Here is a 17897-nt window from a genome sequence, read left to right as displayed (position 1 = left end):
TCATATGCAGAATTGAGGGAGCATCCAAACAAATTTATGAGCCAATCCCTTATTTAGATGATCTAAATAAACACCCTCCAACTTGGTGAGGTATTTAGAAAAGGCCATGAAATGATGGTAGTAAAATGCCCAAAACTAGAAATAATTCTTTGGTTTTTACTTTATTTTTTTCTTTGTTCTTTTTTTAATGAGAGTGAACACTAACAAATGGAAATTACAACATTAAGTGATTGTGGCATAATTTAAGTAGTGTTCAATTGTTCATATTCACCGACCGTCATCAATACTTCTGCAACTTTCACCATAGTTACTTTAATTTCCAGTTGATAACAAAAAGCTCTACCAATCTAATCTTCTTTTGAAGTGTTTGGCGTCGATGTTGTCTACACCTTGTTAGCAAAGATACATAAATGGCAAGGTTAAATTACTATGACTGCAAGTAATTTCACTATTGCCAACTCTATATTTACACCAAATATGTGTAGATATTGTCCACATATACCATTCCTCAACCATCCATAGCCAAGTTGCAATTTACGCATGTAATCAACTTCTATCAATCATCTCATCCCTGTCTATGAATCGCTCAAGCAAGTCTTTATCTTTCAAAACCAAGCAATTATCAGCTTTCCCAAACCAATCATAGCGTCGTTTGGCAACATAGTCATAAACAGCATCCCTGAGGGGAGTTGGAATTATCAAGAGTGCGCTTAAAGTAGAGTATGGCAGAGGCAAATATGAAAGTACTCTCAGTGCAGCTGCAGGGACACAAAATCTGAATTAGTTCAAACTCAAGTTGTGTCTCAAAGAGGACAAAAAAATTGAAGTGGAAGAAAAGCAGAGTCAATAAAAATTCTCACTCATCACGTCCTTGTGCCAATAGGCAAAAAGAATTTGGAAAAATCATCCTGATAAACATGTCCAGAGTATTGAAGATTCAAGCACAGGTTACTATCGTCTGAACCTTCAAAACAAATCTCATCCAGGGTTTAACTATTTAAATGCTCCTCCCAACCCAGAGGTAAAAAAAAAAAAAAAAACTTTCACAAAGAACTTACATATGTAGTCATAATGTACCAAGTTTGGATATGCTACTAAGAAGGAGGAGGGGAAAAAAAAAAAAATACCACACTAATATCCTTCTGAAAAAGGAAGCATGTAGAGTTGGGATATTCATAATCTTCCCTTGATTTATTGTGATGAAAGACTATCAAATAAGCAGCTATTGACTGTATTATGACTAAATTTTGGATACAACTAAATGGGGATGAACAATCAGTCTGTTTGGTTCAGAACCAAACCAAACCAATCAAACTAAATAGAACAAATCATTTGAATTATATAAAACCAAAAAGCAACTATTTTAGTAAAAACTAAACAGAATTATTTCAATTACGAGGCAATAAAGAGCATGGCAGAATTCAAAATTGTTGCAAATAAACAATATCAATCCTTTTCCTTTTCTCTCAATTCTCAGTCTAAAATCACAATCTCGATCCTCAAAATCAAAATAAAGAAATTAATTATAAGATAAAACAACAAACAAATCTGATTAATAATCAAATAAATATCATTAACCATGGTTACAAATGCTTAAAATCAACAGTTAATTACCTAATTTTACAATCACCCAAACACTCACAACCTTAATTAACCATGGTTATACATACTCAAAATCAGGTGTTCATCCATGATACTTCAATACTCATAGGTCACAGCTTACACAACCAAGCACGAAGGCAGGAATGGGCAGATGGCAATATGATGGCAATATGATGGTGGCGAGGTTGCATGCAAGAGTGGTGACTAGAGATGAAAATGAACTTTAGAAGGTTTGCATTCACAGTTTCACGCTAAATCAGAGGGCTTCCACTAGCAAGGGGTTTAATCAAGAGCAGAGCTCCAGAGTGCCAAGATTGCTTAGTCTCATCTCTCTAGCTCTCTTGATGGAATTTTGGGCTTTTGGCACATGAGAGCTGGAGCGAGGAGGAAGGGACAACGGTAACAGCTGAACCACCAGTAAGGAGAACGGGACTAAGGGTAACAAACAGAATCAAGGAAGAAAAAGCGAAGGCTTGATTGAGAGAGAAGAGTGAGGGAGAAAGTATGGAGGAATAGATTGAGAGAGGGTCAAAGAGACAGTAGTAAGAAAGGAGAGAAAAATTAGGATAAATTTCAACAACTGTCACTGAACTTATATATTTGTAACACTACAGTCCTTTAAAATCACTCTAACTTTTAATCACTGATTTTTCAGTTAGAAACTGATGTGAATAGCTCCCGCATGGCACGTGGTCAACATTTCTCTCTTCTCTCTTATGCAAAGTGTAAAATTATTCGTTTACGCATGAAAAATTATTCTGTCTATAGAGAGAAAAAGAATTCAATTTACACATAGCTTAAAAAAAAAAAAAAGAGAAATACTGACTAAACTCCATGCTGGAACTATCCAGGTCAGCGTCTAACTGAAAAACCGGTAATTTGATATTAAAGGGATTTTACTATGCAAAATTTGAAAGTTGATAGGGTTTTATGTTACATTTGCAAGTTGAAAGACTATAATGTTACAACTAGATAAGTTCTGGGACAGTTGTTAAAATTTATCCACAAAAATTATGAGAGAGAAAGAGGAGGCAGGAGAAAATGGCTAGGGTTGCTTAGTTAAATGACGTTAAAAATCTATGAAATAAAAAAAGGAGATGATGGCAGGGATTGAATACAGAGGTCTTGTAAAACACAGAAAACACTTTCTACAAGCGATATAGTTGTAAAATGAATTTGCAAATGTAATTTATATGAGTTCTGTTTTCCTAAATTTCCCATTCAAAACCAAGCTAAATATGCAAACTTTTTAACATTTCAAACGAAACCAAATCGATTTTTCAAAAAAACCAAACTGAATTTTCAAATTAAATCGGTTCAGTTAAGTTTTTTTCAAGGAGTCGTATGCGTCTAAGATAAGAGTTGCGGAGATGAGAATGTTAAGGTGGATAAATGGCCATACTAGACTAGATAAAATCCGTAATGAGAGTATTAAAGAAAAGTTAGTAGTAGTGCCAATTGAGGATAAGTTGAGAGAAGGGAGATTAAGGTGGTTTAGTCATGTGAAGCGTAGACGGAGGGTCCAATTAGACAAGTAGAGCACATTAGGTCAGAGGATAGAAAGAAAAAAAGGGGTAGACCTAAATTGACTTGGAGAAGACTAGTACAACATGACCTAGAAGTATTACACATTTCTGAGGATTTAACCCAAAATCGTTTAGAGTTGAGAAAGCGAATCCATGTAGCCGACCCAAAATTTTTGGGATAAAAGCTTAGTTGAGTTGAGCTGAGCTGAGTTGAGTTGAACCGAATAGTGTTCATCCTTATAACTAAATCACAAAAAGCAAACAACATTAAATGTAACTATCATATAGTCTAACTATCATATTCCAAATGGAATATTTCCTGAATCCTATGTGTGAAATTCACTAATTGAAACAGACAAGACTCTACCTTTCTTTCTATGGGCAGAGGTTCTTCTGTAAATAGAATTCGTTAAGAGTAACCAATGTATGGTTTATGAGAGAATATCTATGCGGACAAACTCGATGTATGTGATAAAGCTATAGGTCATTTTTTGAAGTTATCAGTGAACATTAATTTCCAGAGAAGCTCATAAAAATTAGCAGAAAAATAAGTGCAGAGCATATGATACAAATTGGAAGTAAAATCCTAAGCATCTTGGTCTAGTATTCATGTATTTTTATACCTTCAAGAGTGACTAAAATTTTTAGAAAGAAGCATTGTACATATAAGTTACACGTGATTAACGAACTAACCAGTGGATGCTTGGTGGTATAATTCAGGGCCTTCAATGAAAATAAAACGACGGAGAACATCCTCTCGTTCAAGACCGCATAATCTCAAGTACGGCTCAGCAGTCTTAGATTGGAGGCAACAGAACTTGATCTTTCTATATTTGTCTGCTTCAATCACCCACTTCACCCCTGTAAGATTTTTTTTTGTTTGGGGGGAGGGGGAAGGAGGGGAGGGAATTAAGAGCATGAAAAATACTAATTTACACTCATTATATTGCATGCCATAATTGCAGTTCAAAAAATCAAACAAAAAGCAATGAAGAGACAAGCACAAGAATGTAAGTTAATGAAAAAGAGAGCTAGATAATGATTTAACGCTAGGAAAACGGAAATGGATTTTTATGTCAAGAACCCTAGATAAAAAAAATTAAATAAAATAAGCTTTTAAGCTCAGTGTTTGCATGATAATGGGAAAGCATCTGTTTGTCTACAAAACTTTCGGTGATCATCTTTGGGTATTGGCAATTTCAAGGAATAAGGTCATAATTAAGCAGGAGCGGAAGAAAATACTCTATATTTCCACAATCATTCTCCATTCATGCAACTAGTTTGGGATTAAGGCCTAGTGGTTGTTGTATTCTCCATTCGTGCAAGCGTAATCTTGAGAGTCCAATTAAACTACAAGATGAAAAGGTATTCTAAAAATGAATCATTCCAAATCTCCATTCCATGAAGTTATAGTTTGAACCAAAAAAACTAGGCTGGGTTATTGGCATATTGGATAAACCCAAAAGATCAATCAACTACAGAATCAGTTTTTATCTGCAATATTAACCGCCAAGGCGACAATGAGGATCATTTTCACGCGTTATTAAGAAACACAGATAATGAAACCCTGAAAAAATTACTAGAGACGAGTGAAAAATGCGAGTAAGTACCTCGATGGCAGAGATGGCAGACCCCATCGTAAACGACTACACGTGGCTGAAGGAGAGAGGGCATTGTAGCCGCCTTGACGGTGGAAGAAATAGATGCACCTGTGTAGGGCAGATCCTCTTCCGCAGCAACGTCGGCAACATCAGTCGCAGTATCTGAAACGACATCGGTTGGTGATGGAGAAGCGAATGGAGAGGTAGAAGAAAAGAAGCGATGTTTCAATAAAGAAGAGGAAGAGGAAAATGGAGATATTGCAGTCAAGTTTCGAAGCCTTGCGATCAGCATTTTGGTTGCTTTATTTATTTTGGCGTAATTGGAGATGTCGTCTCGACTCTTCGGGGGAAACAGTGAAGTTAAGTATCTTTTTGGCACTAGGCGCAGCCAGCCATACAACCGAGCCCGGGTCGGTTAACAGGAATGGATGGCGGTCGGGCTTTTTCTTTTTAATATATATATATATATATATATATAATTCACTCTGATGGAAATATAAACTCAAAATTTTATAATTTTAAAATTAATTTTAATACTAATAAGTCAAAGTTTATTGATATTCTGGCAATTTTTTCATTTACAATTAAATCCTATTGAAATGAAACTTTTAATCAAATTTAAAATAAATTTAGATTTTAAAAAATAATATTTATATTTATTTTCATTTTTTATTAATAAAAAATAAAAAAATAAATACAAATTAATCATTGTACCAAAAAAATTTAATTCATAGAGATTTTTATAGTGCTTGTTTAACATTGAAGGTTCAAGACTAAATTATTATGAAGGAAAAATATTATTTAAATATTATTTTATTATTTTAATATTTAGTTAATGCTCTTAACTAATTTATTTTAAAAAAAATAGCTGTTTCAATAATAATAAATTAAATAAAAAATGAATTAAATTAAAATTTTTCGGATGTAATTAGAAGTAGGAGACATTTAGCTATTGGAGTTAAAGTCGGCATTAGAAGGAAAAAAGAAAATGAAAGAATTGGCGGTCGAGGCGAGGATGGTGGGAAGACGTTGGATTGCCCGCCAAGGCACCACAGTTGGTTCTTTAAATTTCTGGTCGTCTCTATTCTATTTAATTTGTTCCTCTAATCCTTTTTTTTTTATGTAACGATAAAGTTAAATTTCAAAAATTGCTTAAAGCGAGGTGTCGTGGTGTAGTTGGTTATCACGTCAGTCTAACACACTGAAGGTCTCCGGTTCGAGTCCGGGCGACGCCATTTTGCACTTCAAATATTTTCTCATCAATACCATGTGTTTTGGGGCACGGCCTGCTTTCTACTTTTGGGATCCAAACCTGTGAGCCCAACTGATTTAATTGGGTTTTAGATTGAGCGTCCATCAAATGAAAATATGACTCTCAACCTTGTTCGACTCAGTCCATAAACCAGCTCTGTATTTTTGGTCCCATGCGCATGTGGTGCCTCCATCATCTTGAAGCCATTCAACAGCAAATAATATGTGAAGAATGGCAGAGGGCATACAACCCTAAGTCCAATACTGGGGAATATGTTGGCTGGTGGTTGGCTGTGAAGGGATGAAGGTTTTTCGCGGGCTTTTACTTTATTCCCGGTGGTTCTAAAAACCCAAGGCCTAACCAAATGGGGCCACTGACAAAGCCTATTCACTGCAATAGTTTTTTGGAGATTTCGGAGCAGAAATAACTAACGTTCCAAGTTTCCTGTGGATGGGAATGCTGAAAATCATCAAATAGGGTGCCCTAGTCTTTGGGACTAGGGAGATGCAATCACTGATGTCCTACAACTATTCTACGTTACTGTTCCTTGATGAATATAAGCCGAGACCCTACCAACGCCCCTAAGAAGTCTTGTCTTTATCATTCTCTAAAATTAACCTATATTTTTTTATTTCAAATTTATTTTTTACTTCAGCTAATTTTGATTTTTACAATTAAATCTCCATGTCCAATCTTAAAATCTGCAGCTTCATCATCATCATTTTTAAATAGAGTGCTGTAGCCTATGAGACCTGGGAGATGCAATCACTCGTCTCCTATTAGTAGTCATTGTTACTCGTCCTTGATGAATATAAGCCGTTTCGTGAGGGGTTGGAAAGTTGGATTCAAGACCCTACCGACACCTCGTCAGAAGTCTTGTCTTCATCATTCTCTAACATTAAGCCCTATATTTTTCCTTCAAATTTATTTCTGAATTCAGCTAATTTTGATTTCTACAAATATATTATTATGTAAGTTTCGTTCAAGTGAGATTTTGAGTGTAATAAATATCAATTTACAAGCGATAATTAACCCTCGATTTTAACTTTAACAATACTATTGATATTGTCAGGAGAGAGGATAATTCAAATCACTTGGCTGCATAAAATAATACTTGGGATAATGTAATATGTACAAGGACCACATTCAATTCCCTGTAAAACTCAAAACCAGGAATACACCTTACTTAGTCCATTTAGGAATTCAAAAAAATATTTTTAAAAATAATATGTAATTATTTCTAAATTTAAAATTAAAATATATTAAATTTAATTTTAAATTCTTATTTTTAATATATTTTAAACAATTTTTTTTTCAATAATACTTTTAACAGTAATATCACACGTACCTTAACCATTTTCCAAAAATCATTTAATCATTTCAGGTTCTAGCATATATTCAGGGATCCAAAATCAGCCTCAAGGACTCAAAACCTGGGTACAATTATAGAATATCTGAACATTCCAACCAATTATATACACATTACACATCCTTCTCTTACAGTAGACCTTTATATATCCAGCCCACAAAAAAAAAAAAAAAAAAAAAAGCTGGAGTAGAAGCTAAAAACATCAAAACATGATTCCTGATGAAATTGGTACTTGCATTTCCTTTTTCCAGGACAATTAACACTAACAGGTAAGACATGTGGTGAGTGATCACACTGACTACCCCACCAAAAAAACTGGCCATCTACTAACCAATGTCTGGCAGTTGAGGCCCAAATCTCTTAGCTGACAACAACTTCCAGTCCAATTTTAATCCTATTTCATGTTGAATGTTTGCTTATATATCTTATTTAAAACAATAATGCCAAAATACCTGATAGAGAGTCTAATATCATATTAATAAATAAATTAATTAATTAATTTAAAGACTCAAATTTATAAGTCAAAGACTTTTCAAGAAATGATTTTATATCTCTAATTGTCTTCCTCTCCGCCTGCTTGGGTTAAGCATAATAAAGTGGTCAGCAAGCTAGAGGAAGAAAAAAAAAATAGTGGAAATAAAAACCATGGGAATGGCATTGTTGATAATGCTTAGATGCTAGGCTGTTCGTGCCCCACAAATTGTCCAGTTTCCTTGTGTCTTACCAATTGCTAGTTGAATTTCTATAGCTAGGAGACATAGAGTAGGTTTGGTATTGCGATTTAAAGAATATTATTTAAAAATAATTTGGAATTTTGATTAATTATTTTGATATTTTTATAATTAAAATATGTTAAATTTAATTTAATTTTAAAATTAATTTTAATAAATATTAAGTAATTTATTTAAGATGGTATTTTTCATAATAAGAGTTCAAATAATTATAATTTCTGAATTGGTCGAGTAGCGCTTTCCACAAGCCTCTGGGCCCTATAATCTATAGTCTCTTCATTTGATTGACAATCTAAATCATTCAAAGGTTGAGGACCAGAGCAGCATTTTAGTCTCAATTCCATATATATATATACACGTAGGTGGTACCCAGATGTTGGCATCAATTGACAACTGTGCTCTCATATTTCAACTTCATTGAGTAGATTTTGGTAAAAGAAATAAAATTCTGGATTTTCAACCTTCTAATTTCTTTGCTTGCACCCACTAAATTACTTTCCCTTATCCGGCCACCTAGGCTGTTGAGACTTCATTTCATACCTGATGGATCATGTATACATACGATAACTACTGAGTAATGATATAAACAATTATCCCTAATTAAGCAAAAATCCATGGTAGAAAAGAGTTCTAACCATGGACAATAGCCGGTTTTTTAGTTAGGTGGGTGGGTGGGTGAGCATGGCAATGGCACAAGCCAAAATTGAGAGACTTGGTTTTTGTTCAAAATTTTAGGCATGTTTTAGTTGGGGCATCAATTCATATATATATGTCAATGAAGTTGACCGTATGAAAGAAAAAAGGTTGAAGAGGACATAATATAAATTAAATTTTTTAAATAATAATAATAATAACAACAATCTATTTAATTATACACATACATACATATATTATTATATACGCATGTATTTTTGGAATTATTTTGGACACGACTCTTGGAACTAGAAAAATAGTGATGGGGGAGCATAAATGTTCACAAAACCCTAACAACTTTGCCGGCTGAGCTGAATTATTAATGCTTCTCATTCTAATCACATCACTGCATGTGCCACACCAAGAGACTACAGTCAACAGGAGCAGTCATTAAATAATTAATCAATCATTTTGTTTTATGTATATACTAATTGATTTAGATAGGCAAAATTAAACTAAGAAAGATCAATAAGGTAGTAAAAATTTTATAAATTACTATCTCGTGTATTTTTGGTATGATTAAAAAATAATGGCTTGGGTAGAATGGTCCATAAACTAAGCTAGCTGGCTAGCTAACTCCACTTTCAGAGGATAGATGCACATTATTTTCTAGAGGAATTTGATTAAATAAATTGGCTACCAAACGACTAAAGCATACTAAAGAAGAACCTAATATGTAGATATTGGCATTAATTTATACCCTAAGAAGAAGAAAAAGTCAGTATATGGCATCATTTATTCAGTGATACTTTCTCTAACACCATGATTATTCATCAGTGGATTTTTTTTGTTGAACAAACTAATGCACTTTAATGGAAATAGAGATCATGAATTGAAAATGTACTCTGATTGAACAAGTCTCAACCTGCTCATCGACCAGAACACAAAAGGTGAAATTGGGTCCTATATATATAGATCTCTGCATGCATATTTTAGTGAATAGAAGCCAAGATAGGAACTGGTACCTGCAGAATCCTAAGGTCTTCAACAGGACTCATCTTAATTAATCTCTATTTGATAATAATGAAGGGGAGTCACTTCAGATTTATACTTCACTTTGTGACTTTGTTATCCGGGGAAAGAGGAAAGGAGGGAAAAAGATAGAATTAAAAGAAAAAACATAAAGAAAGAAAAATGGTGAGCTCTTTTTTGATAGACTTTTGTCTTTGAGAAGCAAATAATACAAGGCTGAAGAAATAGATAAAAAAGGGGAAAAACAGTGCTGAAAATGATGTTCCCACTTTGTGTCTTTAAGTGATTAAAGATCCTGCTAAGGGACAAATTTTGGATGGCTCCTCTCAGGCTGCTGTGGCCTTTTCCAAATCCAATCACTGGTAAAAATCAAATAATTATATAATTATTTCTTTAAAAAAAAAAATCCACCGAGCATATCATATCCGTTGGATATGGGCAGTTCTGCTTGCATCTTAAATTTGAATATATGTTCATTCATCACAAACTCATACATTGGAGGATTACATTTATATGTATCCTGCTCACTCCACAGTCCTATAATCTCTCTCAAGCTATAGCTAATCTCTGGGTTAGCTTCTATATATTCTCCATGATCATAATCATCTTCTTCTCGTCATCTCATACAATTAATTTATTAGACATTCTGGGTTTTCAGTATTAAATACTCTATAGACTTAAGCATTTGAGTGCCTCTAATAACCTTTATTGTTGTCTTTTGTTTTATCAATTGTGAAGGTGACACATCAGGTATTCTCTCTTTTATCAATTAAAAAAAAGAGCTATAGTGCAATAGTGAATATATATATCATACTTGAATTAATTAATGTCCTTATAGTATGCATAATGTGACAATTAAAATTGTTGTGGCAATTAATTTTGTATTTCATTTTTTTAATAAATAATAACATAAAAAATCTAAATAAAATAAATTTAACTCTAACATTTGTTAAATATGTGAGCAAGGATGAATAGATCAGTGCATGCATTTCTATGCTCTCTATTAAAAGGATACTGACCCCTCCCTCTTTCTTGCAATAATATTCTTATGCTATTAAAGTTTTAAACTTTAATATTACAATAATATTACTATTATAATAAAATAATAATTTTAACATTATACTTTGATATAAGTTATTTTTTATATTTTTTTAACAACAAAATGAATCTCTTAAAAAAGACCAATTTAATTAGTAAGGTGTGTTAGAGGCAAAAATTATTATTATTTTTTTATATATTGATGATGACAACACTTAGTTTATCTCTATGGCTTATAAAAGTAAAAGATATAAAAACGACATATATAAAAAATTATAATTTACCTATAAAATAATTTATCAATAACTTTAGCAATAATATTTTGTTGCTAATAAAAAATACTTATATAAACAAAAAAAATTTTGTCGATAATTTTAATTAGAACGAAATATAATATTTTGTCGCATTTTTTATTTTCTTTCGTTGTATATAATTGAGCAATAATACATATACACAATGTTTGGGTCATTGTTAGCTACAATTAATAAAATGTTTGTTCAAAAGAAAAACAAAACGAAAACTGATGGTGATTATTTAGCCAAATAAAGAAGAAAAGGAGTTATACTGTAAGATCAGCAGGGGAAAAACAAAATTAAATAGATAAATTTGTCTCACACATTATATATACTAACCATAAAAATAAGAAAAAAAAAAGCAAAGAAATATATAATTATAGCATTCTTTTTTAGCTTCAGTAATTTGACAATGGAAGTAGAGATCGATCATAGATATTATTTCTATTTGCAAGATTTATGTGGTGGACATGAGGGCATCTCCCTTTCCGACAACAGTTTAAATTGCCCACCCAACCAAACCATTCAGTACATGTGTGTGTGTATATACATATATATTGATGTGTTGTGGGAAATCAATCTCTTTTCTCTACTTTTTTAACTTCGCTTCGTTTTATATGTATACTTCATAATCTTCACAGCATGCTTGCTAATTAATTAAGTTTTTTCTTTCAACAAAAATAATTAATTTGGGTGTTCATATAGAAATATGTCTTATGTTGTTTTATTAGTGAACTCGTTACAAAATTCGCTATTATTATTATTATTATTATTATTATTATTATTATTATTATTATTATTATTATTATTATTATTATTATTATTATCCATTAGAAGTCCATTGCTGCAAAGACTTTTGAACGCATAAATCATTAAACATATGTATAAGATTCATCATTCTTGAGCCTGGAAGAAGAAAATTCCAAGAGTGAATTAATTTGTTCAAAGTGAACAGCTGGGCAGTTGGCATTTATTTTGCTGTAGACCATAAATTAGATATACTGTTGCATAACAACTAAAAGGTTTCTTGATGTACATCCCCTCCCACCCCCTCCCCCCACCCCCCAAAAAAAAAAAATAAATAAATACCTGCTGCATTCTTTATTGTTTACCTGTAATTTAATGATATATATATATATATATATATATATATATATATATATATATATATAATGCACTGTTACGAATGGCATAAATCTTTAATTATGTAAATATATGCCTCCACTAAGGGTGATGGAAACATATTGGAAGACAGTAATAATAGCAATGGTGGCCTTATTTAAGGTACAGTGTGGCTTTGTTGGCTTCACTTTAGGATTCAACTTATTGTAATGAACAGAGCAACACCCACGTTTCCTTTTGGGTTCTCGATTACGGAAAAAGACCTTCAGTTAATTAAATTTGTTTTAATTACAACTCTTAATTAATGTATACAAAATAATTAATTAATATGAAAGAAAATAATTTTTACAGTTGGGTATAGGATGAGACAAGCATGCAATCATCGATGTAAAAAGGTAATTTAATTATTTCTATATTAATTGGGGCATACAAATAATAGATTATGTAATTTTTGCGGGTTCAAAATGTTAAATCATGTTCAGAATAGGACATAGAGAGAGAGAGAGAGAGTCTAAACAGAAGATGATTGGGCTACTTTATTATATCATTTCACAAAATATATATACAAAAGCTTTTCCTTATGAGATCAATATGTTAAATCATCACCAAAAGCTAAGAACTTCTGGGCAACTTTCATCATTTCACAAAAATTTGTGTGTACTTCCTTTTCAATGATACCTACCATGTTTTAGTAAAAAATTTAAGGATTGTTAAGATTTTCTCTCTTAATTTTCTGCAATCTCAATCATTAAATTACTCTAATCAACTTTTACTCTCTGTTGGATGGAAAATCATACACGCTGGGTAGGATCTAACTCCATTGTGGATTCCAGACAAGTTTCGTCAAATAACCAAAAGAAGAAAACAATTTAAAAAAAAAAAAAAGAGTAGTGACAATAAATTTGCATCATCATGTATGTCATAAATTAAAAACTATTTGCAGCAATGAGAGGTCCTAACAGTTGTTCAATGTTTTTCTTGCAATAATAATAAAAAAAAAAGGTTATTTCTTTTAGGAAAACCTAAAAAATCGGTGGAGAGTATGAGAATGAAACTTAGATGTGATTGTGGAATTGGAAGTGAGCAATAATTAAAGCGTAGAAAATAGAAAAGATTTTCACATTATCATTTCCATATGCGAAGTGCATGATGTGTTGCCATTGCAATCATTTGGGTGCTCTTAGTATCAAATGCCTTCACTTCAGTCTTCACTGTGTGTAGGTTTTTCATATATTCATATTTCCTAATCAGGCAGCTCCAAACATTTGACACCTAAACATACTTATAAAGATAAAGATGGCTTACGAAGTAATTTATTTCCTTTTGTCTGATAAATTACTACTCATTAAGAGTTTAGCTTAGCTGGAGGCTGTGGAGTTATAAAGAAAAAGATGGCATCCTCCCAATCCCCAAATTTAGCGCCAAAGATACCATTGAGTTGTCCTAGTCTGGGTTTTTTTTTTTTTTTTTTTTTTTTTTTTTTTTTTTTTCAAAAAGAAAAAAGGCAATAGAATTTGATAGCGGATAATTCCAAAATTGAATGGTACATTAATCATGTGGTTTCTCATTTCAATTCTCCCCGCATTGACTAATCAGTTGATACGGAGGGAGGGAAACACATTTATATACACCGTATGAGTAGTACTGCACTGCACATTTCTCCACTTGGATTTCAATTTATTAGTGTTATAAACGGAAGGACGAAATTAAATTATTATACACAGTATTATTCTACTGGAATTATTATTATTAGAAATACATTGTAACTCGAATTTTCATTTGAAGCCCAAAGTAAAGGCTCAAAATATCCCTTTTATTACGTCAAATTAATGATTAAGCATTTTGTTTTGTAATATGAAATGTAAAAAAAAAGAAATATTAATAATTTAATTAATTTTTTTTAAATTATAGAAAATGTAATATCTTAATCCAGTAATAAACGACAGAATTTAATCTAACTAATTATAATTTTTTAATGAATTTTTGGTCAAAACTTCATATAATATTTTATTATTATTAAAAAAAAAAAATAGTAACGGTGGAATTCATCAGCACGAGATTCCTTGACATGGTCCCAAAAAGGTCATTCAAAGAAAAAGAGATGGAAACTGGGAGCAGCCATAAACCTAACTTAGAAGTTGGAAGCGTAAGGAGTAAACTGTTTACTTATGCGCTAATCTTCTAGCTTCTATCTAACATAAACAGTAAACGCACGCTCCTCCACCGCTTTCGTCTCAATTTGGAAATCCGTTTTCCCGGTTAAATCTCCAACATCAGCCCCACACTACCTTTCCATTTCGACTTTCCATAAATTAAATCTAAAAAAACCATCAAAATTCTTTAAATTACCAAAAATTAAATTATATTTAAAAAAAAAAAAATCACATCACCTCATATTTATATCCCAAGAGGAACAGATTGATAGACATTCATGTATAGAGCCTTCAAAACCACCAACACAAAAACAAATCTCTCTTGCTCTTCTTGTTCCGGTCACTTCCCGGTGACATCTCCGACCAATATTTCGCCCATCGATTTCCGAAGTCTTTTTTGGCTTCGATACTATTACAAAATAAAGATGACCAGAGAATGAGAAACCATCGACGGCGATCATGTCACTTCCGTGCTCCGATTGCTTCACCGACCTTCTCTGCAGCGAGGACTCATCCGAAATTTTCTCCGGTGAATCGCCGGAATGCTCGTCGGACCTCGAATCTCCGGCATGTATCGAAGAATCCATTGCCAGTTTCATTGAGGATGAAAGGAACTTCGTGCCTGGATTCGATTACTTATCTCGGTTCCTATCCCGCTCTCTCGATGCATCGGCTCGCGAAAAATCCGTTGCATGGATTCTCAAGGTAAAAGGCAGTAAGTTTACTGATATTTACTATATTACCACTACAGTTCAGCATGTTTAATCAATCAAAAGTATTTTATAGAGATCTGAGCAGTCTAGCTGGGTCGCAGTGTCTAGTTAGCCACCTATCATACGGCGGAATATTGATTGAAACTTGAAGAAAGGTTTATCACCCGTTGGATCCACAGCTACAGCTCATGGATTGGCAGCGGATGCACATTCCATAAAATCTGTCTACTTTATTGTATTATTCATCCTTGCTTGGTTTGTTTTTACAGGTGCAAGCATACTATAGATTCCAGCCATTGACGGCTTATCTCTCCGTCAACTATTTGGATCGGTTCCTTTATTCTCGTCCATTGCCGGTAAGCTTCTCATCAAACATCTTACAATTATCTAAAGATCATTTAAAAAAACAAAAAAAAAAAAAAGAAGAAAAAAATCGTAAAATTTCATCCCGGTACTTAAGTAAACAATTCTGACTGTAGGGATTACTTTGTTTGACTTTTCAAACCATGAAAACGACACGGGTACCTAACTACAGTACACGTTGTGTATTTGCCTGAGTGCGCTAAGAGGCGATGCATATTTTATTTTATTTTATTTTTCAATTTAATGATCGAGATGCAGAATATATTTTTTTTTTATTTTGAGGATTAATTTTAATTTTATTTATTAATTTATATTTTTAAAAAAACATTAATTTTGGCGATGTAGTGAAAAAAAAGAAGGGGATGGGGGGTGGGGTGTACTTGTGCCTTGATTTCGAGGGAATAGGCAAGTATTCTGTTGGAAACATGATCCGACCGAACAATTATTGTTAATCTGTTAGGGTTGCGTTAGCAAACTACAGTGAAAACTTTATTGGAGTATTTATTATGCACTCGTAAAGTTGTGTACTATAAATTAATTAACTCCCTGGCACGTGGCCAGACTATCGACATTTTTGGGTAAAAGTAAGATATCCTGGGATAAATGAACCCTAGGGACTAAAATTATCATCATTAACTTGATTTTAATCATTGCTATTATTATTATTATGAATGAACATGATGATAATTTTCTTTTGCTCCTTTTTTATGGGTTGTCAGCAAACGAGTGGATGGCCAATGCAACTTCTATCTGTTGCTTGCTTGTCACTAGCAGCTAAAATGGAGGAAGCTCTGGTTCCTTCTCTATTGGATCTCCAGGTATTTGCTTCTTTTGATCAGTAACTTTATGACAGCGTAGCATACAAATACTTAAGGTGTCTAACCTCATATGATTGGCTGTAGGTTGAAGGTGCCAAATATATATTTGAACCCAGAACAATCCGAAGGATGGAACTTCTCGTTCTCAGTGTGTTGGATTGGAGGCTACGATCTGTAACACCATTTAGCTTTCTTGGCTTCTTCGCTTGCAAAATCGATTCAACTGGAGACTATATTGGGTTTCTAATTTCACGGGCCACGGAAATCATTCTATCTAATATGCAAGGTAATAATTCGGATATATGGATATCCATGCGTGCATGGATGACGTACTTGCATACAATTATGTACGTATCTATAGTAGCTAGATGAATACTGAAATGAGTTTTTTTTTTTTTTTTTGGTTAAATCTTTATCAACAGAAGCGAGCTTTCTTGAGTATTGGCCATCAAGCATTGCTGCTGCAGCTATACTTTGTGCAGCCAATGAAATACCAAACTTGTCTCTTGTTGATCCTGAAAACGCTGAATCATGGTGTGATGGGCTAAGCAAAGTAAGGAGATACATATATTTACACACAGTATATATAAAATGCTTATGATTGCGATTGGGCGTGCACTACATATTTAACAATTGCAAACTCGTATCCCAACTCCCAAGTATATCCAATTTTTGCAGGAAAAAATCATCAGCTGCTATCAGTTAATGCAAGATCTTGTGCTTGACAATAGTCGGAGGAAACCCCCAAAAGTCTTACCACTGCTAAGAGTAACAATCAGGGCCAGAATGAGGTCCAGTGACTCATCTTCATCTTCATCCTCATCCTCATCATCATTTTATAAAAGGAGAAAATTAAATAAATGCTTATGGGTGAATGATGACAAAGGAGTCTCCCAGTGAGGGCAAATAGGATATAATAAAATGGAGGAAAGAAGGGAGAGACAGAGGAAAAAAAAATAAAGGAAACAAATTAATGGTGGTCTAAGTTATCTAGAATCCTCAAATATTTTTCTTGGAGGGTTTTGGGGCCAAATTGACTCGTGTGAAGTAGATTATTTTGTGTATATATGTGTGTGAATTAGAGTTTGGTGAGTTTGGAGATTTATTATTTTTTTTTTTGGTGGGGCTTGCCTTTGATTATTAATGGCATTGCAGATTCCCAAGTGAGAGGGATTTGTTAATATTTTTGTGTGAGAAAGTTGGGTGAAGAAAGAGAAAGCTTATATGTTTTCAATAGTAGAGCCATAGAGTGTGAAAGAAGTGGAGTGATGAAATTCAATGGTAGCATCGATTATTGAATGAAAGGAAGGAGATGGTGGGACCTTATTAAGCGGCAAAGAAAATAAAATGGGTTATAGCGGAAATAAGGGATTAAACTTTGAAATTTGAGTTGCTCATGGAAAACAAAGCAAGGCTACCTAGCTAGCTTCTCTTGTATCTTGGCCACCATCATTTTCATCGCTCCATCTTTTGATGGAAAAACCGAAAACCCCCAAACAAAATGAAAATAATGACATGGCTCTGTCAACACATGATATGATATATATTTTGTGTTTTTTTTTTTTTTTCTTGAGAGTGGTTCGTGTGCATATGCTCTAGGGGCGCATGGCACACACGTGTGTATGCGTGTTTTTTTTGGCGGGAATTGCCT

The 17897-nt window shown here is 33.1% G+C and overlaps 2 protein-coding genes and 1 non-coding gene across 5 annotated transcripts; 2 read left to right on the top strand and 1 right to left on the bottom strand.

The window, feature by feature from the left end:
- Positions 1-230: 230 nt before the first annotated feature.
- LOC110632068 (uncharacterized) lies at positions 231-5161 on the bottom strand. 3 transcript variants are annotated; one of them, XM_021780181.2, is made up of 4 exons: positions 4739-5058; positions 3822-3989; positions 861-964; positions 617-758 (listed from the first exon to the last, which is right to left on the bottom strand). In XM_021780181.2, the coding sequence occupies exons 1-3, from the start codon at positions 5019-5021 to the stop codon at positions 864-866; spliced, it is 552 nt and encodes a 183-aa protein (XP_021635873.2). In that variant the 5' UTR covers positions 5022-5058; the 3' UTR covers positions 617-758; positions 861-863. The 3 variants fall into 3 exon arrangements, with proteins under 3 accessions (XP_021635872.2, XP_021635873.2, XP_021635874.2); XM_021780182.2 differs by having other exon boundaries at positions 861-958; XM_021780180.2 differs by lacking the exon at positions 861-964 and having other exon boundaries at positions 231-758; positions 4739-5161.
- A 729-nt stretch (positions 5162-5890) lies between these two features.
- TRNAV-AAC (transfer RNA valine (anticodon AAC)) lies at positions 5891-5964 on the top strand. Its single transcript has one exon. It is a non-coding gene; the product is annotated as a tRNA-Val (tRNA).
- Positions 5965-14424: 8460 nt separating this feature from the next.
- Positions 14425-17506, top strand: LOC110632078 (cyclin-D1-1-like). Its single transcript, XM_021780189.2, has 6 exons — positions 14425-15057; positions 15335-15421; positions 16148-16246; positions 16331-16532; positions 16669-16799; positions 16925-17506. Exons 1-6 carry the CDS (start codon positions 14812-14814, stop codon positions 17144-17146), a joined length of 987 nt encoding a protein of 328 aa, XP_021635881.1. The 5' UTR covers positions 14425-14811; the 3' UTR covers positions 17147-17506.
- The last annotated feature ends 391 nt before the right edge of the window (positions 17507-17897 follow it).

The sequence above is a fragment of the Hevea brasiliensis genome, chromosome 9, assembly GCF_030052815.1.
Source record: "Hevea brasiliensis isolate MT/VB/25A 57/8 chromosome 9, ASM3005281v1, whole genome shotgun sequence".
In the NCBI taxonomy this organism is placed as follows: domain Eukaryota; kingdom Viridiplantae; phylum Streptophyta; class Magnoliopsida; order Malpighiales; family Euphorbiaceae; genus Hevea; species Hevea brasiliensis.
Note: the sequence above shows the minus strand (reverse complement) of the source record. Positions and strands in the feature narration are given on the sequence as shown.

Coding starts and splice junctions, on each gene's coding strand:
- LOC110632068 (XM_021780180.2), bottom strand. CDS start 5,021: ATGCTGATCGCAAGGCTTCGAAACTTGACTGCAATATCTCCATTTTCC. Junction 3,990..4,738: donor CTGCCATCTCTGCCATCGAG/GTACTTACTCGC, acceptor AAAATCTTACAG/GGGTGAAGTGGGTGATTGAA. Junction 759..3,821: donor ATACCACCAAGCATCCACTG/GTTAGTTCGTTA, acceptor GTGTCCCTGCAG/CTGCACTGAGAGTACTTTCA.
- LOC110632078 (XM_021780189.2), top strand. CDS start 14,812: ATGTCACTTCCGTGCTCCGATTGCTTCACCGACCTTCTCTGCAGCGAG. Junction 15,058..15,334: donor CCGTTGCATGGATTCTCAAG/GTAAAAGGCAGT, acceptor TTGTTTTTACAG/GTGCAAGCATACTATAGATT. Junction 16,533..16,668: donor CATTCTATCTAATATGCAAG/GTAATAATTCGG, acceptor CTTTATCAACAG/AAGCGAGCTTTCTTGAGTAT.